The sequence below is a fragment of the Anas platyrhynchos genome, chromosome 2, assembly GCF_047663525.1.
Source record: "Anas platyrhynchos isolate ZD024472 breed Pekin duck chromosome 2, IASCAAS_PekinDuck_T2T, whole genome shotgun sequence".
NCBI classification, from domain to species: domain Eukaryota; kingdom Metazoa; phylum Chordata; class Aves; order Anseriformes; family Anatidae; genus Anas; species Anas platyrhynchos.
This window is the reverse complement of record NC_092588.1, coordinates 93,703,199-93,727,952: the sequence shown is the minus strand read 5'-3', so window position 1 is coordinate 93,727,952 and position 24,754 is coordinate 93,703,199. Positions and strand designations below refer to the sequence as shown.

The 24,754-nt window shown below is 40.5% G+C and overlaps 1 protein-coding gene across 1 annotated transcript in view; it reads right to left on the bottom strand.

Moving 5' to 3' along the window:
• Positions 1–269: 269 nt before the first annotated feature.
• The window catches only part of GLB1 (galactosidase beta 1), a 59,495-nt gene continuing 35,010 nt past the window's right edge, over positions 270–24,754 (bottom strand). The window contains exons 11-16 of the mRNA XM_027451494.3: positions 23,482–23,556; positions 18,778–18,867; positions 16,824–16,937; positions 15,567–15,698; positions 11,608–11,847; positions 270–1,671 (exon numbers count right to left, since the gene is read on the bottom strand). Coding sequence (XP_027307295.1) covers positions 1,411–1,671; positions 11,608–11,847; positions 15,567–15,698; positions 16,824–16,937; positions 18,778–18,867; positions 23,482–23,556 — 912 coding nt within the window. The 3' untranslated portion in view covers positions 270–1,410. The remainder of the gene's footprint in view (positions 1,672–11,607; positions 11,848–15,566; positions 15,699–16,823; positions 16,938–18,777; positions 18,868–23,481; positions 23,557–24,754) is intronic.

Below are 24,754 nucleotides of genomic sequence, written 5' to 3'. Positions count from 1 at the left end.
TGGCTATCTCTGAAGAGGGTGGCACCTCAGAGGACCTCGCAGCCTATTGCAACTATTTTGTTTTGCTTCACTTTGCACAAGTCTTCAGAACAAAATAAATGAGACATCAACAAGAACTCCTTGTCCATAGAGACTTTACAACCTCATTTCTCACTTTTAATCAGTCTTCCTCCTCCACTTGCTCCCTCTGAAACAAATACAGGAAGGATTTAATCTTAAAGAACCATTTTAATAACATGAGACAGAAATTGAAAGGGAACAACCACAGATTATGAAAATACTTGATTCTGTCATTTTAATATTTTGTTTAAATCTCAACAAAGAGTTTGCATGATTGACACCAAAATCCTAAGAATCAAAAAGAAGATTCAGCCTGCTGTAGAAAGTCAGCTTTTCCAACAATTACTGTATCTTTGCAAATACCAGGCCCTTAGATTATCTATTTACCAGATTAGATTATCAATTTACTAGAAAAAAACATAAGGCATGACTTAAATTAAAAACATTGAATTCTCTTTTATTCAAAACCTTCTACTTTGAAGGTTATGGCCTATGAAGAAGAGGCATGACAGACCCATTTAAAAAAAAAAAAAAAACATTTAAAAGGAAAAATGGCTTATTTTAAGACCGTATTCTGCAGGCAAGTTAATCAGAGTCTATGGTCCAACCAAGCTTAAATTTCACTAAAGTTCTTGTAATTGCCAATTTAATTTAAGTCTCTGGAGATAGTAGAAATGAAGCAGTCAAATGGCTTTCAAAGACAGGATAGAAGCAGACTACAAGATTACTCTCCACTGTCCACATTACTGCCGTTTGGATCAGCTTGCATGAGTGCTCTCTTCCACATTTGTCACTGCTCCCATAAGAAACCAAATGGATTTTTTCAGAGGTCATTTGCACGGAGGTGAAAAAAGCAGGTCTATTCAACATTGGCAGTCAGTGCAGAATAAAATGATACTGGATACTAAACAGGTAATAAAAATCAGCTGAAAGTTGTCTAGCCCATTGGCAGCACTGACCTACCGGCCTTTGTGAGTAACCAGCAGGCTCGTGGGACTGTGCAGCCCTTTTGTAGGCTTCTCTCCAGTTGCAAAAGGTGGTTAAAAAAAAGCAGAAGGTTCCTGTAATGCAAACAGCCTACAGGAATGCATTTTTAGTACACTTTGATGCTAAAATTATCTTCTAGATGAGTTCAGTTTCACAGTTCAAGGTAAATTCTAAAGCTACAACTTTTCTTCTTCAAGAGAATTTCAGTATTTAACTCTGGCCAGCCTGACAAAAAAAATGAATTTAAGAAGCTGTCTCTGCTAAACAACTTACTGATTTACACTGACTCTTTAAAAAACGAAAATATGTTTAAAGGGAAAAAGAAGCAAATTGGGGGGGGAAGATATGGAAACACTCATATCATTATAGATAGCTCAGCCACATGTCTCTAAAAAAGAGTGGAGGGGGAACATTTTCATACAGTGTAGTTGCATTGATAACCGGTTTGTCTACAAATTCTATCTCGCATGCCTGGGTGCTACAGGGAGAATGCTCCAGTTCCAATACTGTTATGTTATTTGGCACTGATGAAACAAGTATATTCCTTGGAACAAAAAGGGTCAACTGAGGACCACGGGCTGGCCAGTAGCGACCGAGATTAAAGCCATTGATCCAAATTTGCCCCTGTTAAAAGAAAGAGAAAACATAAAGAAGTTTTAATAATTTGACAAGAGGTCAAACATCTAAATAACTTTAAGCATAACACATTTCACACAGTAACTGCATTTTCTTTATATTTCAGTTTGATAGAACACAAGGACTGATAATCTGTTGAAGAAATTGCTACAAATAGTCAAAAGAATCTAAATTCCCTGATGAGCTGATATTTAAAAACAAAGTGGTCAGATACTGCAGTCATGCCAAATATGACAATACTTCAGAAAACAGAATTGCAGGTTCCTGACACTGAATTTTGTGCCAAGTTTCAGACCAAAGCAAATCCTGAAAATTGTATTTACTTGAAGCTGATTGTTAAAAGGAGAAAGAACTCACAAAACAAAGCAGATCCTAATTCTGTTAATTGTTCTCTACAAAAGTGTAATACTATGCTATCTTCACACTGCTTCCTGTTCTATGATTTCAAGAAGATATACAGCTTGTCTAGACACATGACATTCAGATGTCTATTACACTTGCAATAGTTTAGTCAGCAAAATAAATTGTGAAATGATACTGCAAGAGCACTGTATTTTGTTTTAGTTAGTTACAACAGTGAATCTTTGATGTTTTGCTATTATTAATGTAAATTCAATGACATCGTAGTTAATTTATCACACAAACTCTTCAAATTGCTTTCATAATGGAGGTGGCCAGAACAAATGCCTGGCATAGAAGGACCTGGGAATATTGTTGATAGTCGGCTGAATATGAGCCAGCAGTGTGCTCAGGTGGCCAAGAAGGCCAACAGCATCCTGGCTTGTATAAGAAGCAGTGTGGCCAGCAGGACTAGGAAAGTGATTAGGTCCCCCTGTACTACTTGGCTCTGGTGAGGCTGCACCTTGAGTGCTGTGTTCAGTTTTGGACCCCTCACTACAAGAAGGACATCGAGGTGCTCAAGCGAGAAAGGCAACGAAGGCAACGAAGCTGGTGAGGGGTCTGGAGAACAAGTCTTACGAGGAGCAGCTGAGGGAGCTGGGCTTGTTCAGCCTGGAGAAGAGGAGGCTCAGGGGCGACCTTATTGTTCTCTACAGGTACCTTAAAGAAGGCTGTAGCGAGATGGGGATTGGTCTATTCTCCCACATGCCTGGTGAAAGCACAAGGGGGAATGGACTAAAGTTGCACCGGGGGTGTTTTAGGTTGGATACTAGGAAGAACTTCTTTACTGAGAGGGTTGTGAGGCATTGGAATGGGCTGCCTAGGGTGGAGTCACAATCCCTGGAGGCCTTTAAAAGAGGTTTTAAAAAGTTGTTTTAGATGTTGAACTTAGGGATATGGTTTAGTGGAGGACTTGTTAGTGTTAGGTCAGAGGTTGGACTTGATGATTTTGAGGTCTCTTCCAACCTAGACAATTCTGTGATTCTGATTCTGTGAAAATACTTTTCTAATATTACAAATATTCCCAGTTAAAAATAGAAAATAAAATTAGGCAAGTAAAAAGGAAATAAACTAAGTCATTAAGTCATTAAACTAAGTCATCAGGCCTGTCAGTTTGACCTCAGTACCAGGGAAGCTCATGGAGCAGATCCTCTTGGGAGTCATCATGCGGCACTTGAAGGGCAAGCAGGCAATCAGGCCCAGTCAGCATGGGTTTATGGAAGGCAGATCCTGCTTGACGAACCTGATCTCCTTCTATGACAAAGTGACGCGCTGGGTGGACGAGGGAAAGGCTGTGGATGTGGTCTACCTTGACTTCAGCAAGGCTTTTGACACCGTCTCCCACAGCATTCTCCTCAAGAAACTGGCTGCTCTTGGCTTGGACTGGTGCACGCTTCGTTGGGTTAGAAACTGGCTGGATAGCCGGGCCCAAAGAGTCGTGGTAAATGGAGCCAAGTCCAGTTTGGAGGCCGGTCACTAGTGGCGTCCCCCAGGGCTCGGTGCTGGGGCCGGTCCTCTTTAATATCTTCATCAATGATCTGGACGAGGGCATTGAGTGCACCCTCAGTAAGTTCGCAGATGACACCAAGTTAGGTGCGTGTGTCGATCTGCTCGAGGGTAGGAAGGCTCTGCAGGAGGATCTGGATAGGCTGCACCGATGGGCTGAGGTCAACTGCATGAAGTTCAACAAGGCCAAGTGCCAGGTCCTGCACCTGGGGCGCAACAACCCCAAGCAGAGCTACAGGCTGGGAGATGAGTGGTTGGAGAGCTGCCTGGCAGAGAAGGACCTGGGAGTGATGGTGGATAGTCGGCTGAATATGAGGCAGCAGTGTGCTCAGGTGGCCAAGAAGGCCAACAGCATCCTGGCTTGTATCAGAAACAGTGTGACCAGCAGGGCTAGGGAGGTGATCGTCCCCCTGTACTCGGCTCTGGTGAGGCCGCACCTCGAGTACTGTGTTCAGTTTTGGGCCCCTCGCTACAAGAAGGACATCGAGGTGCTTGAGCGGGTCCAGAGAAGGGTGACGAAGCTGGTGAGGGGCCTGGAGAACAAGTCCTACAAGGAGCGGCTAAAGGAGCTTGGCTTGTTCAGCCTGGAGAAGAGGAGGCTCAGGGGCGACCTTATCACTCTCTACAGATACCTTAAAGGAGGCTGTAGCGAGGTGGGGGTTGGCCTGTTCTCCCACGTGCCTGGTGACAGGACGAGGGGGAATGGGCTAAAGTTGCGCCAGGGGAGTTTTAGGTTAGATGTTAGGAAGAACTTCTTTACTGAAAGGGTTCTGAGGCACTGGAACAGGCTGCCCAGGGAGGTGGTGGAGTCACCATCCCTGGAAGTCTTCAAAAGACGTTTACACGTAGAGCTTAGGGATATGGTTTAGTGGGGACTGTTAGTGTTAGGTTAGAGGTTGGACTCGATGATCTTGAGGTCTCTTCCAACCTAGAAATTCTGTGATTCTGTGATTTATACACCAGAAAATAGAGACATTGGAGTGAAACAAGTGCAGGTGTTTCCAAAAGTCTTTAAATTGATGAGCTGCCAAATGTTCAGCAGAATTATAAAGGGATTCCTGAATTGTACGGAATCTTGATTCATTAAACAAGACATAATCTGATTTGGACAAACCACTTGATTTTTTTCCTCTTAAGCATCCTTTTTACCATGTCAGACAATTGACTGGCAAGCAAGGAAGAGGATGGGAACAGATAACTTCATCTGTTTTCCCTCTTGCTGTGGCCTCTGGTAATCAGAATGTAGAGGAAAAGCAAACTCACCTGTAGCATGGATGTAAATTGATAAAAATAATAAAATCATCTGAGTCACTGGAAAGTAAGGACTCATTGCACTCTTGATTTTTAACATCTTGAGGGAAAACTAAAAATCAAATAATACTCATAAAAGATTTATAAAAGCACAACTGTAGTATACTAAATATTACTGTTCCAGGTGTTTTGGAGGTAATTCTTTTTTCAAGCATTTATGAAAATTATTTTTATGAAACTTGTGAAAGAAGTTTCATAAGGAGATTGTATAGTTGCAAATGCAGATGAGTTATTTTGTCTCTGTATCCACTATCTCAGTATAAGATCCTATCTTTTACAGTGCCAAGATGTTAATAAAATTTGACTTTAAACTTTTTTTTAGTATTTAAATCAAGTTCATCTCACTTTGTGGTTTGTTTCTGCTGTATAAAAGGACAAGAGAAGAACTACATGTATTTATTCAAGCTCTTCACTTTGCTTCTATACTACTTTTAGAAGAGAATATAGCATTAATGCAAGCTATCCCCTCACAAGATGCATTTGCAGATGTACCCACTACACAGTAGACTTGCTACTATACAGGGTGACTGGAACCCTCTGGGAAGTAGGAGTATAGTGTAGGAATCAGACAAACTAGAGTTCATTAGTTCATGATGATCTTGAGGTCTCTTCCAACCTAGAAATTCTGTGATTCTGTGATAGAGTTCAGAGACCATTCCCCCTTGTCCTATCACTATCTACATGATTAGAAACAGGTCTGTTTCTAATCTTAATCTATCTCTGGTTATAAGTCAGTTTTCCGAGAAAACTATGATTTTCATTTCTCATTTCCAAACTGCCATTTGGAACATTATATTAATACTGCAATTTCTGAAGACTGCATATTCAGGAGTTTGTACATCTCAAAATACGAAAACACAGCATCATACATGCTGCCAACAAACATACCTTTGAAAAAAAAAAAAAAAAAAAAAAGAAGAGATAGGGAATAGATCTCTATCTTCAGAAAGATTTCCTTTATCAGGGTCAGCAGCTATAACCCACAATTCCACAGAAATAAAGAACAATCCTGACTCCAAATTAAATAAATAAATAAATAAAAATAAATCTGATCATACATCCAGAAGGACATACTCTTAAGTGCAACCATGCTTCATTAAGTGAAGGTGGGGGAAATTTTGTTAATAGCAAAGCTTTTAAAAACCACAGAAGGCAACTGAGCTACAACCATAGGTCATGACTGTTAATGCCACATCCTTCTTCTGGGCTGTCCGGCATGTCAAATTCTTTGTCTTAATATGGAAAGGCAAGATAATCATTAAAACTGCACATTTTCTTAAGAGTTGTTTGCACAGTTTTTCAAATACCCAAACACCTTTAGCTCCTTCTACTATTAGAAGTCCCTCTCCACACTTTGTCATCAGCAATTTATACAGCTGTGCCTCAAGGAACTAAGGCCCAGATCCAATAGGATTTGAGTAGAATTCAAACTCTTACAGCCCTCTACCTTATAGGCACTGATCATTGGTAAAGCTATCTAGAAGTCTGAGATTCTGCCTTTCTTCTCCCCACACCGTTTTACTCCTTAATTACTTATCTTATTACTCCCCACACCCAGTTTTACTCCTTAAATACTTATCTTATTACTCTTATTAATTATTAATCTTATTAAGTAATCTTATTACTCCTGGGTATCTTATTAAAAACTTTGGTCCAATCTCTATAAAGATGAAGGATTAATCCAATAACCATATTTACAGTTTCCCTGGGTTCTCTTCACTTTGACCTCTTTAGATAGTATACAGACCATATAAAACAAATTTCTATGTCCAATAGGTCAGGGAAAAAGATTCCCACTGAAACTTAAGAATTCTTAAGAATGGACTCATTTGCCATTTCAAAGAGAGGAAGATGGTTTGTGATTCATTGGGTTGCAGAATTTACCGGAAAAGTCCCAGATTCCAGTTCCTGTGCAAATAGCTATTGTTGGATTTTATTCTGTGATTGTGTAAGATATGTATATATATAGGAACAGGGACTAAGAGACTTCCTCATCCAAGCTCAGTGCCTGCAACATTAAATGTCTGCAATGAATCAGTCTTCTGCATATTGTGAAGTGCTTTAACCACTGCAACGCTGTAGATAGATCACGAGCACCTCCATCTCCTACTCTGTTTTAATAACAGTAAGTAAACTGCTTCAGAAAGGATTAACTTCACTACGATTAACTTTGCTACCTAACACCAGCACTCCTGAAGCCTAGAGTTGAATGCTTAGGCCTCTTAGAGGAGTGGCACTTCAGTGCACACATTCTGCTGTCTGTGCCTCCCACCAGCTACATACTCATCTTGTATGCTGTTTCAACCACGGCAATGTGAAAACATACTCTTTTCTGTTCTAGTTTTTCTCCAGCCCTATCAGAAGTTCCCTTTCAAGTCTGCACACAAACTTCTCATTGCAGTGCTCTCTGATCATAGAATGACTTGGGTTGGAAGGGACCTTAAAGGTCACCCAGTTCCAACTCCCCTGCCACAGGCAGGGATGCCACCATGATCTAGACCAGGCTACCCAAAGCCCCATCCAACTTGGCCTTGAACACTTCCAGGGATGGGGCATCCACAGCTTCTCTGGGCAGCCTGTTCTGGTACGTCACCACCTGCAAGTGAAGAATTTCCTCCTTATGTCTAGTCAAAATGTATCCTCTTTTAGTTTAAGACCATTCCCCCTTGTCCTATTACTATCTAAATGGGTTAAAAGTCACTATCTTTTTTATAAGACCCCTTTCAATATTACCAAAAAGCTGCAATGAAGTCTCCACATAGCCTTCTCTTCTCCAGGCTGAACATCCGCAGCCCTCTCAGCTTTTCTTCATAGAAGAGGTGCTCCCTCTGAGCATCTTTGTGGCCCTCCTCTGGACCCACTCTAACAGATCCACATCCTTTTCGTGCTGGAGGCCCCAAACCTGGACACGACACTCCAGGTGGGGCATCACAAGGGCAGAGCAGAAGGACATAGTCCCCTCCCTTGCCCTGCTGGCCACCCCTCTGTGGCCACCCCTCAGCCCAGGACGCAGTTGGCCTTCTGCGCTGCAAGCATGCACTGCTGGCTTTTTTCATCCACCAGAACCCCCAAGTCCTTCTCTGCAGGGCTGCTCTCAATGAGTTCTTCTCCCAGTCTGTCCTCATGTCTGGGATTGCCCCAACCCAGGTGCATCACCTTGCACCTGGACTGGTTGAACCTGATTAGGTTCACATGAGCCCACTTCTCAAGCTTGTCCAGGCCCCTTTGGATTGCATCCCTTCCTTCTGGTATATCAACTGCACCACTCAGCTTGGTGTCATCTGCAAACTTGCTTAGGATGCACTCAATCCCACTGTCTATGTCACTGGTAATGATATTAAACAGCACCAGTCCCAAGACAGACCCCTGAGGGACACCACTTACCACTGGGCTCTACCTCAACATAGCAGCAACTGGCAGCAACTCTCTGGCTGCAGCTCTCCTGCCAATTCCTTATCCACTGAATGGCCCACCCTTCAAATCCATCTTTTTCCAGTCTGGAGATCAGGACATTGCATGGGACCCTGCCAAAGGCCTTACAGAAGAGTCCAGGTAGATGTCATTGGTTGGTCTTCCCTTGTCAGCTGATACAGTCAATCCTTCATAGAAGGCCATGAGATTGGTCAGTCACAACTTGATCTGCTCAGTCCAGTTACAGGTAAACTCCAGAAGACAGACGTTGACAGCTCAAAGAAAGCAGTCTAGGAGGTTTCTAGAGAGCATGAAAGATAGTTTTCTGACACAGCTGGTTAGTGAGCCTACTATGGAGGTGCCCCACTGGACCTTCTGTTTACAGAGGAGTGGTGGGAGATATGGTGGTTGGGAGCTGTCTTGGGCAGAGCAACCACACAATGGTAGAGTTCTCTATCCTTGGCGAAGTCAGGAGGGAGACCAGTAAAACCACAGTCCTGGACTTCTGGAGGGCGGACTTTGAGCTGTTCAGGACACTGGTTGGCAGAGTCCCTTGGGAGTCAGTTCTGAAGGGCGGAGGAGTCCAGGAAGGCTGGGCACTCCTCAAGAAGGAAATCTTAATGGCTCAGGAGCGGTCTGTCCCCACATGCCAAAAGACAAGCTGGCGGGGAAGAAGACTGGCCTGGCTGAACGGAGAGTTGTGGCTAGAGCTTAGGGGAGAAAAAAGAGAATTTATGATCTTTGGAAAAGAGGGCGGGCCACTCAGGATTATAAGGGTGTTGTAAGGATGTGTAGGGACAAAATTAGAAAGGCCAAAACTCATCTGGAGCTCAATCTGGCTACTGCTGTTAAAGATAACAGAAAATATTTTTATAAATACATTAACACAAAAAGAAGGACTAAGGAGAATCTCCATCCTTTATCCAGTAAAGGGGTGAAACTTACTGACGAAAGATGACGAAAAGGCTGAGGTGCTTAATGCCTTCTTTGCCTCAGTCTTTAGCGGCAAGATCAGTTGTTCTCTGGATACCCAGTACCCTGAGCTGGTCGAAGGGGATGGGGAGCAGGATGTGGCCCTCACCATCCTCGAGGAAATGGTTGGCGACCTGCTACAGCACTTGAATGTACGCAAGTCGATGGGGCCAGATGGGATCCACCCAAGGGTGCTGAGAGAACTGGCACAAGAACTGGCCAAGGCGCTTTCCATCATTTATCAACAGTCCTGGCTATCAGGGGAGGTCCCAGTCAACAGGCAGCTAGAAAACATGATGCCTATCTACAAGAAGGGTCAGAAGGTAGACCTGGGGAACTCTAGGCCTGTTAATTTGACCTCAGTGCCAGGGAAGCTCATGGAGCAGATTATCTTGAGTGTTATCACGCAGGACAACCAGGCAATCAGGCCCAGTCAGCATGGATTTATGAAAGGCAGGCCCTGCTTGATGAACCTGATCTCCTTTTATGACAAAGTGATGCGCTTAGTGGATGAGGGAAAGGCTGTGGATGGTATTGGTCTTGTGGATGGTATTGAAGTCAAGGCTACCTTGACTTAAGTAAGGCTTTTGACACCGTTTCCCACAACATTCTCCTCAAGAAACTGGCTGCTTTTGGCTTGGACTGGAGTACGCTTCATTGAGTTAGAAACTGGCTGGGTAACCGGGACCAAAGAGTCATGGTGAATGGAGTCAAATCCAGTCTGAGGCCGGTCACTAGTAGAGTCCCCCAGGGCTCAGTACTAGGGCCAGTTCTCTTTAATATCTTGATCAGTAATCTGGATGAGCGGATCGAGTGCACCCTCAGGAAGTTTGCAGACGACACCAAGTTAGGCGTGTGTGTCGATGTACTCGAGGGTAGGAAGGCTCTGCAGGAGGATCTGGATAGGCTGCACCAATGGGCTGAGGACAACTGTATGAAGTTCAACAAGGCCAAGTGCCGGGTCCTGCACCTGGGGCCCAACAACCCCAAGCAGCGCTACATGCTGGGAGATGAATGGTTGGAAAGCTGCCAGGCATAGAAGGACCTGGGAGTATTGGTTGATAGTCAGCTGAATAGGAGCCAGCAGTGTGCTCAGGTGGCCAAGAAGGCCAACAGCATCCTGGCTTGTATAAGAAGCAGTGTGGCCAGCAGGACTAGGAAAGTGATTAGGTCCCCCTGTACTACTTGGCTCTGGTGAGGCCGCACCTCGAGTACTGTGTTCAGTTTTGGGCCCCTCGCTACAAGAAGGACATGGAGATGCTCGAGTGAGTCCAGAGAAAGGCAACGAAGCTGGTGAGGGGTCTGGAGAACAAGTCTTACGAGGAGCAGCTGAGGGAGCTGGGCTTGTTCAGCCTGGAGAAGAGGAGGCTCAGGGGCGACCTTATTGCTCTCAGGTACCTATTGCTTACAGGTACCTTACAGGTACCTTAAAGAAGGCTGTAGTGAGATGGGGATTGGCCTGTTCTCCCACGTGCCTGGTGATAGGATAAGGGGGAATGGGCTAAAGTTGGGCCAGGGGAGGTTGAATATTAGGAAGAACTTCTTTACTGAGAGGGTTGTTAGGCATTGGAATGGGCTGCCCAGGGAAGTGGTTGAGTCACCATCCTTGGAGGTCTTTAAAAGACGTTTAGATGTATAGCTTAGTGATATGGTTTAGTGGAGGACTTGTTAGCATTACGTCAGAGGTTGGACTAGGTGATCTTGGAGGTCTCTTCCAACCTAGATGATTCTGTGATTCTGTAAAATTGAGTGTATCCATACTTATGGGCATGCTACTAGCAGTGTCCAACTCTGCCTGTGCTTTGTAACAGGATCCATATTTCTCACACAGCAACAAAAATATGCTATTAGTTACTTTTAATTAATCAGTGTAACCAGAGAAGTGTCCTGTAGCATCTCACTTTCTCCAGAATAAGAACTGTTTAATCTCAAGGTATGTAATTCATTCTATGCCTCCAAAAAGCTGTTTATACAACACATTGAGACAAAAAAAAACCCAAAACACAACCACTAAATGCAGCATTTCTATGAAGTCTGACAGTTGATCTTTCTCACTCTAGGAAAAACTACAGGGTTTTTATGTGATTCTCCCCTTCCTAGACCAATACCATGTGCTTTTTAATGATAAGTTTCCCTCTTCTTAATGGTTTATCTCCAAATTTACTTGTACCAAGGAATACATTTCCTAGTCATTTAAATGTATATGACACACCCCACCATCATAACCTCCTTCTATCCAGCCAAAGAGAGGTGGATTTTGACCTTCCGTAGAACTTTCAGTATCTCTCTGAGTGGACTTCAAGTTTTTACAGCAAAAATTTGTACCTTTGTCCAGCCAGGAAAGTTAACATAGGTATCTTGTGGCAAGTCTGGAATCCCGCCAGGAATTAAAAGTCTACCAGTGTAAAAGGTAGGTGTTTCATAACTTAGTGGATTGCCAACATATCTCTCTGGTTGGTCAGGGTAGCCATGAATGGAATGGTTCACTGCTCCATCTATGTCTAGAGGATAGATTTCCCATTCAACAAGTATGTCTTGATCGAGAGTTAAATTTGAAACTAGACCCTAGGAGGAAAAAAAAAAAAAAGCAACATAATTAGCTTCATGTTATTGAAATTATTAGCTGCAACCATAAATCAGTCAGGACTAGAAGCATGTTTGAATCAAAGTACTTCCAACAGCTGCCAATCTGTATGGAAAAACAAGCATCTGGTTTTCACCAAGTTATAAGCTTTGCTCAATAATAAAACATTTTATTTATTCTCTAGGAAAGTGTTGTACTTCTTCAAAGTTTTACGCATTCATCAATGCCATTTTTCCTTTTCAAGTTTTTTTTTTAATTAAAATTTCTGTTTTGCTTTAACATGAACATGATTCAAAAACATGGGGTTTAATAAATAGCAGAAAAAGCATTAAATAGCTTGTTTTGAGATACCATCAAGAGATTTGGTAACATTGAGTCACTAAACCAAGACATTAACCTGCACAATAGCAGAGAAAGCAGTATTCACTTCCTACAAGTCTTCTACAGCTAACATATAGTATCACAAAACCAACGCGCATGCTTCATGACCCCAATTCAGTGAAATAATTTAAGCTTACAGTCAACTTCAAGCCCACAGAGTCCTGTTTCAGTTCTATGGAACTATGTGTACCCTTGAAGAACACCAAGGTACTCACACAGTGAGTACAAACGCAAAGTAAGATCATGATTTAAGAGAAGTGAAAGGAACATAAAGTTTCTCCTGAACTCAATTCCTAACTGTGTTACAGTAATGGTTTCTAAAATTGTGTTTCAGTGCAATGCAAGGAATTGACTTTAAACCAACACTGCTACATCCATATAACCTCCGGAGTAGGCCCTGTGTAATAGCTGTTTTTAAGTGCAACTTCTGTTGCAAATACCACAAGTTAAACAGGAAAAAGAAGTTCTAAAATCAAAGTCACAAGCAAAGCCACATTTTCTATGGCTATGGAGGGCTTATAGTAAATAGTATATCTGTTCTGATACCTAATAAGCATTACACTGACTCCACAAGCCTAGTCATCAGTAGGTGCACTAATATGTTCTCTATTCCTTTACCTAGATGACCACTTCATAACTTATTTTTCTGATATCAAAATAAATTATCTGCACAGAGTTAAACAGCAAAACTTCTCTTCAACCTAGACTTTACTTTGTCTGACAATCAGTTGAAGTATTGCAGCATAGCTTTGGCCAAAACTTTCCAACCTGCTTCCCTAAACCCATCTTTAAGTGTTATGTACGGTGTGATTTTTGAATGAAATGAAGTGCCTACAAGCGCTCTTATTTTGGTATGCATAAAAATGCATATGCAATAGTCCAGATATGGACATGAATTTGCCAAGTAAAACAAAGATATAGGTGTTAGTGAGCATGTTAAAAAAAAAAAAAAAAGAAACTACACTCTTCCTTCCTTTGTTTCCTTTAAGGACACTTAAATCAACAGGATGTTTTAGAACAAAAACCCTCTTAGGATTCTTTTCCAAAAGCTATATGCCTGGTTCCACTTCAAATTCAAAAAAAAAAAAAAAAAAGAGTAAGAAAAAGGAGCTGAACAAAATTCAGATTTTCTTGAAGGTGCAAGGTTTCTGTAAGGCTTCATCAAATGGAAACCTCTTCCCTCATGTTACATATGAAGTTATTTGAAGTTATTTATGAAGTCACAGAATAATGAATAACCTATGCATAATTATCCACATTTTCAAAATCAACACAAAAAATACCTGCCTTAAGAAACAGGGTGAGGGAGTCTATGGGAAAGGCAAAGTACATTTTCTAAAGCTATGTGGAGAAAGTCTCCCTCTTTTATGTGAAACGATCGAGCTTTTAGAGGATTGTTCTCTCAATGTGTCTACTGAATTTGCTTTTACTCAGTCTTTTTACTCAGTCTTTAAAAGGTTGAAATCCTGGTATAAGTGTAAATTGAAACTCAATCACAACAGCACTGAGCATCTCCTTACTTCAACCCTTTATTCTGCTACCATAATTCAGCAGTAAGCACGCAGATTTCCTTATCACCCGGCCTGATCTAAATAAACACATTTCTGCTGCCTATATATGAAGGCAGAACACTAGGGAATTAGTTGCCCTCTCTTAGCACTCATAAAAAGAGTAAGGATCCTTGAAAAGACAGTATGAACAGAGTTGGCACTACTGCTGCCCACTGAATTTATATGCCACAGAAAACAGTTGCTCATACTTTTAATTCACAGACTTTTATACAACCTAAAAGTTATATTGCTTTGCCTTGACCGGAGTCTTAGAATAACTGGAGATACACCTAGAAATCCACATCACAACACACGTACTAAGATAACTGGTCAACTAGTCCCCTTTCAACTAAACCCAAGCTTCAATTCTTCTTTGCTGCTTAATCATAACCAATACAACCTTCTTTAAGAATGCAATCAGGCCCATTCTTCTCAAGGCAGCAAAACACAAGTGTGAAAACAGTCAATTCTGCCTAATGGTGATCTTGTAAGATTTACCAATGTATGTTCTATGACTAAACTGTATTCTGCAAAATGACCAAACTCAACCAGAGTTTGTGACCTCATCAGCAAGGCTCAGAAAAATTCATACACACTTGATTTTACTTTTTTTCCCCTACTTATAACTTTGAAAGTCCTACTTCCTCACAGCACGTGTCCTTAGCTAGTAACTAAATAGTACAGGTCAGCATACATCATTCCTGTGATGCTGAATTCAAACAAACCAAGAAATACTTTGGACAAGTCTGAGAGGAAACAGGAGCTTCTAATTTACCTGCTGTCACCTGCAGCACCAAAAGGCACCACAATCACCAGTAATAAATCTCTAGTCATTAAACATTTGACCAGCTTTCTGAAAGAACACTGCCAAAGGTCAAGTCAAATCCAAGGGGACTCTACACAAAAGATTCTTGCAGTAAAGGGACTGCAATTCTCAACTTAATGAGAAAGAGAAAGCTATCTGTCATATTTCGTACTATTTGCAACCTAGTAATACCAAAAACTAAAAAAGATAGCATGCCACACCACTGAACACTGCAGAAACACACCACAAGGCTGGCCTCTGTAATAGTTCTCTCCCTTCCCCCTCATTAGAAAACATCACACAGCACTGGGGACCCCTTTAATTCCAAAACCAGATAAGCTTCCTTTTTGCTCCTGCCTTTCCTAGTGTTACCTTAGTGATATTGCCCCTAATGACAGTACCAAAGCATAGCATGGAAGTGTTCATAAGCTTCCTGATAATTCCAGGTCAGTACAAATCTAAATTGGCAATGTTGCATGGTAAAGTCCTTGTAAGACAGCCTCTCTTAGCCAAACTGAAAATTTTGCAAGGGTACACACTACTGACAAGTGAAATAGGACATGGCAAGAGGTATAGAGGTATAAAAGTAAATATACACAATTACACACAGAAGCACTACCCCAGGAGTCACAAGCCCCAAAATATGACCAAGATTAGACTAATTTCCAGCCTATTTTTGAATTTATCCAAATAGCTTTGCATATCTTAAAATTTTAGCTACAGATTCAACTCAACCTGAAAGTCTTGTGGGTGACACTTTGTCTAACAACACATGTGAACCAACAAAAAAAGATGTCTACGTTCTTTATTCCACTTTGATATCTGTGACCAGAAAACTCACATGAAAACTAGTGAGGAGTTATATTTTGAGGTAAATTTACACCTGTGTAATCCTGATCCTTTTGCTGTTTCTATCCCATGTTTTATAACCCATAAAAACATTATCCAGTTAGATTCTACTTACCTTGAAGTCATTATTGTATCTACCATAGTTGACTCGGCCCATATTCTCTACCAAGACATCCATATTTGCTCCAGCCTTCCCAGTTATATTTATCATTAGTGATTTATCCCTTTCAAGGATGCCTTGAAGAACCTATATGAATTACATCGAAAGAAGAAAAAAAATGTTGAACCAACAAAACTCCATCATTTGTCTCTTCAAATTACATGAAGATAAAGTAGAGAAAGGAAACAAACAACCAAAAGTAAAGTATATATTTTCCTTTCCTCCTCTTGTATGCAAACACATACATACACAATCACACAAAAAGCAGGTTTGTCAGTATTTCTATTCCAGTACATCTAATGGATGTACTACTAGGCACATCGGCTGTATTCATCTAGCTGATGACATCTCTTTACTGAGTTAAATTATCTAAATCAACTTTTAGAATTCTAGTAGCTTTCGATTCACAAAAAGTTCACACATTTAACCTGGTGACTAAAAAGATTTTGCAAGTGTCAGAGATTAAAAGATTATTCATCTTCCATTTAAACTCACATCAATATTTAGCTTTATTTGTTCCCATTCTAACAACATCAGGAAAGAAGAACTTGACATGGTCATAATGGTGATGAGAATCAGCACTGATCACAAAACAATTAAAAAATGAACTATCAAAGTCCATGAATTACTATTAATTCTTATGAAGCAAGAACAAAACACTATTTAAGGAAAGAAAGGCAAAGTTTATATCCTGTACAATATACTTTTTTTTTTTTTTTTAATAAAATTCGTGATCAGAAGCCAGATTCATAATGTAAGATGTATGCTAGGGCTTCTACTCCCCCCAGATCCCTTCCCCTCTCCAAGGGGGAAAAAAAAATAAGTAAAACATCCTTAAAAACACTGTAGATAGACATTAAGTGTATATATCATTACTGCAGTTCAAAAGCTTGAAAGTAAGCCCTCTTCTTCTATCTTCTAGCTATTTTTTCAATGAAGTCATGAAATCTATATAAACATTCACATCCCAAATGTGGAAACAATTACACTTTCCTTAGAGGAGACAGATAAATACTCATATTTCCTGAAATATTAGGAACATTTAGTATGAATCTACAGTATACTTCTATACTTCTTTCATCTTATTAAATAATTTTATTTAATAAATTTGTTTGTGTTAAGATGTAGAAAAGAGAAAAAAAGGCAGATTGTATTCATCTATCTCATGAAGGCCACTCGTGGCAAAAATATATGCCAGCAAACAATGTTTACCCCATCCACGGAGACATAAGCACGATCATGGACTCCATTTAAAGGTGAAGACAGTTGTGTTGGCTCTGTACAGTTTTTTGGAAGCTTAGTTCTGTATAGTACGAAGCCAAAATACTAAGAAAAGAAAGAAAAATCCCCAGATTAATGAACCTAGTTATTCTGTAACTTCAATTCAGGTCAAGAATTAGACATATCCCACATTCCTGCCTACACACTCAGATTGAAACATCAACTTTCATTCACTTCAGATAGCATCTATCAGAGATACCAGCTTCAGATTAGAGTTCACTTTGACCTTTAAGTTATGGGTATAAATTCCAGTTTCCATTTTTTTTTTTAACTTGTTTCTTCAGTACATTTACATAACTTTAAAAGACAAGGGTCTTGGCTGCAAAGGCATTTCCTCAATAAAAATGGAAGTTAATGACTGACAGCATCATTTCTTCATTAAAATTGATTAAAATATTTGGAAAATCCCTTCATAACTGATTTTGTATAAGAAATTTCAAAGTGCACTTGTCAACTGACATATTCATCAGTTCAGTATTGTTTATTTCACAAATTATCTGCTTTACATCAGGAACATTTCAGAGTATTTTTTCATCGAGTTCCCCATCAGTAAAGAAAAAAGTATCAGTTGTTAGATATTTTTTCTCAGCACAAAAGTGAAACAAATTAAAACCAAGAAACAATCGTATTGTCAGTAGCCACAAAACCATTTATCTGGATTAGAGTATGACAGGAAGAAGAGAGAGTAAACCATTTCCAATCCACCATAATTACTACAATTACATTACATTTGTAACAAGGTGCCCAGAAAAATGAGAAAAAAAGAAAATAAGTGGACAGAACCTATGCAGCACCACTGGCTGCCCTCTCAGCTCTTTTCCTAAATAGGGTACTAACAGTGGGAAGGGCAGAGGATGAGAGAAGAGCCAACATCCAGCTAATATGTCCTACTAGCTGCAGTTTCTCTCACACCTCTTTCTATTAATGGCTTGGAAGGGAAAATTACAAGCTTTGAATCTTTACTTGACTAATGCCTTAGAAAATGTCATAGCCATCTGCTGAACTGCATACTCTCCCTTTTCTCCCTCCCACAGCTACCATCATCATCACATTCTCTCCACTTTTTATTACAGCTGCAGGCAGGCAATCAGCACTGATACTCCACTCTCTGTTAAATTCAGCACAGACATGATCAGGGAGCCATAAACCCTTAGTGGAAAAACAGAGTCACTCAGCAGCAAGGGAAAGATCTTTTACTCTGTGGAAGTCATCAAAATTGACAGGGAAACTGATGCAGCGAGACAGAACAGAGGAGAGAATGAGAGTCAGCAGAAGCCACAGAAAAATAATAAAAAAAAAATCCTATTTTAGCTAGTAGGGTGAATGCCTTTGGCAGGGGGTTGCAATTCCACAGGTTGTTCCTTTATCACATTCCCTTGACCCACCATACTTTTACTAAAAGAAAAAGATTAAAAATGAGTAGGGGGCCCACAAGTGTCAAATGGATTATATTTAACAACTCCAGGCTCCCTGACCTGCATGAAGAAAGCAGTGCTTCAGCCATTGTTTTCATTCTGATAGAGGAAATGAGAGGAAAATGAGGAAAAAAAGGAAAAAATACTGAAGAAAAAGGTTGTACAAGGTAAAAAAAAAATAATAATCTCACAAACATGAAAATCAGTATCAATCTTCAGGGAGAAGACAGATAAAGGAGAAAGCTGGGACACCAGATATATATCTACATTCATGAAAAGAGGAAAACCTTAGAACAGTGACAAATATGGAGAGGTCTCCTGTTCAAAAATCCTGAACACCTTTAAAACACTATTACTTCCTGTGCTGAGGTAAGTTATATGACACTGGACATACAGAAGCCATTCCACAGAGGGTTGTTCAGCTAAATTTGACAAAATGGCTGCAAATTACCTACCAAAGGAATCCTTACCTGCTTTATCTGAACAAAGGTTAGTGGGTAAGTGCTTTTCACTGGTCCAGCAGGTGACAGCCTGTCAAGAAACTCCACCACAGTGCCCACCTGCAGCACATAAAAAGCAGATACATGAATGTCAATGAAATTCAATCTACAGATAACACCTTGCCAGGTAGCTGCATCTCTCCAATAGGAAAGCAAAGAAATCCTAAGTCCTTACATCACCTTTACAGGCACATTAATAATACAATACAGTACATAGAACAGATGAAATCTGAAAAAAAAACAATGCACAAAATCATGTTTTAAAAATCCAGGCCCTTTAAATTTTCTATGCTTTTGTAAAAGTGACTCATTATTTAATGAGAACTAACCCATAAGTTTCTCCGTAACATTCTATAGTCAAACACTATAGCTCTGAACAACTAATAAAAAACAACTACATTATTGAATTTTTACTCCATTATACATTAAACTAAGGAAAGTACCACTGATTTCCAGCGACTTACTCTAGAATTATTCTGAGATAATTAGAAATAGAATTTGGTTCCATCAATAGTTATCCATGCTGAATTTACTCTATTTAGTCTTAAATGATTTTAGAAACCCTAAGGCTGTAATTTAGTGTCATACATGAGTAGATGGACTGATTTTAGTGAGACTGGCAGCAAGGTATAGGCTAGTCACATGGTGAAATACCTTGCTGAATAAGGATTTACGTATGTACAATTACATTGCCTTTTGTTGCCATCTGCAATTTCCTTTCGTGATTAGTTTTCTACTCATCTACAATTCTTTCTCAAAGTCCACTATTAATGTGATATGTTAGTCAAGATGCATACAATATGCCTAGTATCTTACAAACTCAAAAGTAATTTGTATTCATGTCCGTAGCTAAGCACCTTCACCGTGGCAAAAGACTGTCAAATGATAGCTTCCAAATTTTTGATGAAAGTAGCTTGCTTCTCTGTTTACTTAAGAACTTTACTTAAAATAACAATTTGTTTTCAAAGAGTAAAATTCCCCAAATGCTCAGCATCTGCAATGTTAAACTGTAATGCGGGACCCAGTAGGCCACAGGAGATTGAATCACTGGCATCTCTGCAGAGATGGTTATCTTTGCAGAGACACTGACAGAACTGATAAGATAGAACCGAGCAAAAACCCTACGAATGTTCATAGTCTAGGCCCCAGGCAGACAACGAAATTAAAAATGAACATAAGTGATGTTAACTTGCACACAGACACCTGAATGACCTACTAACTGGCAATGAGCGCTGCTTTGTGCCTTACTGAACTAAGTATTAGCTTGTTAAGGTGTCTGTCTCACTTTCTTTTAAGATCCTGCTATCAAGGGGGCTTCTGGTTTTCACATAGGTAGACCACATATGATTCATTTACATACTGGCTTGGTAGAAAGTCATTTCTTTGCAACTTTAATGGACTATTTTTCTTCACTTTATCACTCTTAAGTGTTCTGTACAGAAAAAAAAGTAAGATCTGGTTTTGCTGCAGGTTCTTAATGATTGCTACTTAGTGGACAATCAGTATCACAACAGAAATAGTAAATTAAAAAAAATTACAAACACTGTCAAGAATTTTTAAAAACAACCTGTAAAAACAAAATACAAAAACCCCACCAACAGATGACTAACAAATGACAGTAACACTTTTGGAACCTCCAGAGGAAGGTCTTCAAAGTGAAAGATTAAATATGAAAAAAACAAAATAGCTCCAACCAGCAGCATCCTGTTTGCTTAACCCATTTCTACCCTGCAACTCTGCCCCCAGCTCAAACATCTCTGCTGCTTGCTATCCTATTTGCTATTGCCTGAGCTCCCCACAGTCCAGTAACCATGTACAACTCCAGAACCTACCAGTTAGCAGGCTGCACTGCTGGGGCAGGCATTTCCTTGTAACCAAGCACTCCTTATTGCCCACCAAATGGTGACCAGAAACAACCACCTGCTCACAAGCCTGCACTGCCACCAGACACACTGCAGGTCATAGAATCATAGAATCACAGAATATCCTGAGTTGGAAGGGACCCATAAGGATCATCTAGTCCAACTCCTGGCACCACACAGATCTACCCAAAATTTTAGACCATGTGACTAAGCACACAGTCCAATCACTTCTTAAATTCAGATATGCTTGGTGCAGCGACTACTTCACTGGGGAGCCTGTTCCAGTGTGCAACACAACCCTCTCAGTGAAGAACCTCTTCCTGATGTCTAGCCTAAACCTCCCCTGCCTCAGCTTAACTATGACTCATTAATTTGCCTACAGAGAGAATGCTCCCCATGTTCTGGGTCTTAAACCCCATCTTCTTGCTCACATTTCTTGAGCGCGTCTACTGCCATTCTACCTTTGCCTGCACTCATTCCCCACCTTCAACACTTCTTTTCCACCTCTGCAACAAGCTTTTTCCTCATTGCCTGCTTACTTTCCTCTTCCATAGCAACGACAGCGTCCCCAGACATCTCTTAATGGATTTTATTACCTCCAGAATGATTCTTTAAAATCATTCAGTAGCTCTAGATGAACATCTGCCTGATCAGGGAATGGCAAAGCTCTAAAAAGCAGTTAGATGGGTATGGGCAAAGATCTCTTTTCCTCAAGTACATGTCTTAAGCAGCTGATCAGGTACTGAATTGTCACAGAGTATCTGGTGGAAAAATTTAGAGAGCAGCCTCCTCTGGTTTCACGAGTCTCCGTTCCCTCTTCCTTTCTGCAAAAGGGTCACAGGAGGTGGTTCACAGCAGTGGATTTGACCCTTTGCATAGCAGACTAACTGCTGAACCCCTACTGCACAATGAAACTTTCACATAGTGCCTATTATAGCACTGTCACAACGATATAGCAGGAAATATTACTATTATAGAATCATAGAATATTTTGATTTGGAAGGGACACCCAAACACCATGAATATTTTGAATATTTCCCTTCTGACATATTCAAGCTTCGTCAAACAACAAGGTGTGTCGGACCTTGTCACAGCAGTGTGAGAATGCATCATGGAGGTTTGTTCCATGTTGCAGTTTAACCAAACAGAGCAGTAAACAGCAGCTGCAGTTAAACAGTGGGTTTGCAGAGCAGAAAACAGCTTTCATCCCATTACACAATTCTAGAAGCTTTTGGTACAGATGGCAACATATGCACAGGCAATGATAGAAACCTCACACCTGTGAGTTTAGACATGCCATCTTGCTTCCTAGGACTGGTGGGTACAGAGTAACACACTACTCCTCAAACAATGAGGAAGTGTAGTAGGTGACAGTGTAGGAACAGGGCTTCCAGTGATAGCCAGGTCAAAGCTGTGATATTTGAGCAAGTCATTTGTCCTGGCTTCTCCTCTTTAAAGCAGGTTTCTGACCCAGCTGCCCTGCAGCTTTCTGTTCCTGAAGGCAGGAAAGAGAAAGTCTTTCCTGCAAAATTGGACAGCCCTATCTGAATGTCATAATCTGTGAGAAAGCAGAGAGTCAACATCTATTTGCAAGCCTCCTAAGTGTCTGCAACCCACGACAGCAGCAGAAGTGGCAGGTGCGTAGATAACAGCATATAATTAGTCACTACCAAATATAAGTCGGTTCACTGAAACCTCATACGGCAATCCTGGCCTAAAAGGTCTGAAGATACTCAGAGGTAGTTGAAAATGATATAGATCTGTGTCAGCTTCACTGGTGAATCACTTTTACAAAAAAAAAAGTTATTCCTGCCCACCACTTGAAGTAGGATGACTTGAAAAAGCCCATAAAGCCTTATCACTACCAAATTTTGCAACATTTCAGCTGCAGCGCATAACAGATCAGATATATCATTTACTGAAATGTCTGTCAAATTATCAGTACAAAATATAAATCAAAATGTTATGAAATACAGTATCCAGTACACCGACCACAGTAATCCACCATCTCAAAACAACTAGACTGCAAGCAGCAGAATGAATAAAGCCAAGTTCATACCTGTTTGTTTGTCTCTTCAATCCCCTAAACCACATTCTGCACTCACTGCAGGACACTAGTTGTCAACTATATTTCACAGAACCATTCATAGCACTAATTGATGGTGCTACGGACAAATCCCAGCTACTCATGTGCTGACCAGTTAACACCTCTGTTGTCAGATCTAACAAGATTGGGGATCTAACAAGGTTGGGGTCTGCACACTTTTCCCTTGACAGGAAGCTAATTTCTTTCAGTAGCTACGGATTTTCACAGATCCTGCAAGAAACTATATTGAAAAGAGTTTCAAACGTATTGAAAGTGTTCCACACTTCAAATTTACAATTCAAAGTATTTACCTAAAAGATACATATATCCTACCCATTTATTCACCCTTAGAGGCATCTCTAGCTACAGAAACATACCTCTTGTGCTACCATTTCCCCAGCTATTTTACAAACAAGAGTTTTCAGACAACTATGATTCTCTTATGTTAAGAATATATTCATTTCAGTTCAGTAAAACTTCACATATATACAGAATATAGTAAAAATTATGTTATCTGAATATAAAAAGATATCTATTCATTTTCCATGAAGGGCATGATTTTTAATTCCCAAGCTCTGTTCTCTCCTTCCTGACAGTTTGTTTTCAAGGTTTTCCTTCCTATTTTGTACGGTACCTAGAGACTGCCATGATAAACAATTTTTGCAAAGAAGCAAACATGCAGCATTACAGAAAGATATACTTTGCATATTACAGATGTTGATTTACCTTTTGCAAGTGAATCTTCCCATATGCAAATTTGGATGTTGTTGGAGGGATAATACCTTCTGGTAACTGGTTATACTAGAAATGGAAGGAGGAAAAAATGCACATGAAACTTAAATATGAACATGTTTTAAATGAATTCTCATTTTCTACTTTACAATTTACAGAAGTAGAACTTTAGATAGAAGTAGATAATCTCACTAGTGGATTACACCTGCATCTAGCCTCAAAAGTAAGTTTAAAAAAATTCACCTTAGTTGTTCATATCTAGTAAGCTTCATTTTTTAGTAAATACTCACCTAGAGGTAACCATAAATTAAAAACAGCAGCGTAGGTAAGGAGCTGCAAAGAATCAGTGTTCTTGGAGCCCTCCTGTGGCTACAGCTTGCATTACCATCTCCTACAGCCCCATCCCAAGTCATCCCCAAGTCAATGGGAGCTTGAGTTAATGTTTCCAAGTCTGTAGGGCAATATTTCCACCTGACCCTTCCGTCTTCCTGTAGTGGCACTTCCATAAGGGAATTATTAGCTTTGTGTGGCTTTTTTCAGTGTTATACTCCATGCACAGCGTGTGCACACGTACCTGCTAATCCATTACTACCTAGGCTGATTTCTTTTAGAATTGCTTGCAAAAAACTCACAGCCAGCAGAAAACAACTTTGCTAGCAGCTACCAGGCTGCTGGGGCACCCACTACTCCCCAGTAGCTCAGAACACTAAAATAAGGAGGCTGTAGAAAAATTCAGAATAAGACAGTCTTAATAGCTTCAAGTTGCTATCCTCACATGCCATATAAACCACAGCCAGTTTGTCAAACTGACCCATTCATTCAGTTATGCTTCACTTGCCATGGGCCCTCAGGGGACATACTGAACTGCTGCAGCCTTTACCCCATGCAGTACACCCCTCCATGCTGCCATAATCCTGGTACTGGATCCTGCATTGGCAAGCAATACATTTGACAGCCTCAGTTTATAGAATTTACCACCTCTCACCCCACCTGTATGCATCCATCTGATGCACTCCTCTCATCCCAGGTTCTGGTGCCCCCATCAGCTTTCCAGGCTGCAGAGCTCCACATCAGCTTAGACAGCAGACGTGGTCCCACCTTGCCTTTGCCTGTATTCACATATTCTCCCCCACAGCCAGCCATCAACAGACCTATTTGCCAGGCTGTTTCAGAATGCTAGCCCAGCAGGAAGCTATTGCAGAAACAAAAATATGGAAGTGATTTAAAAAAAAAAAAAAATGAGTCCAGGGAGACCTGAAGCCTCAAA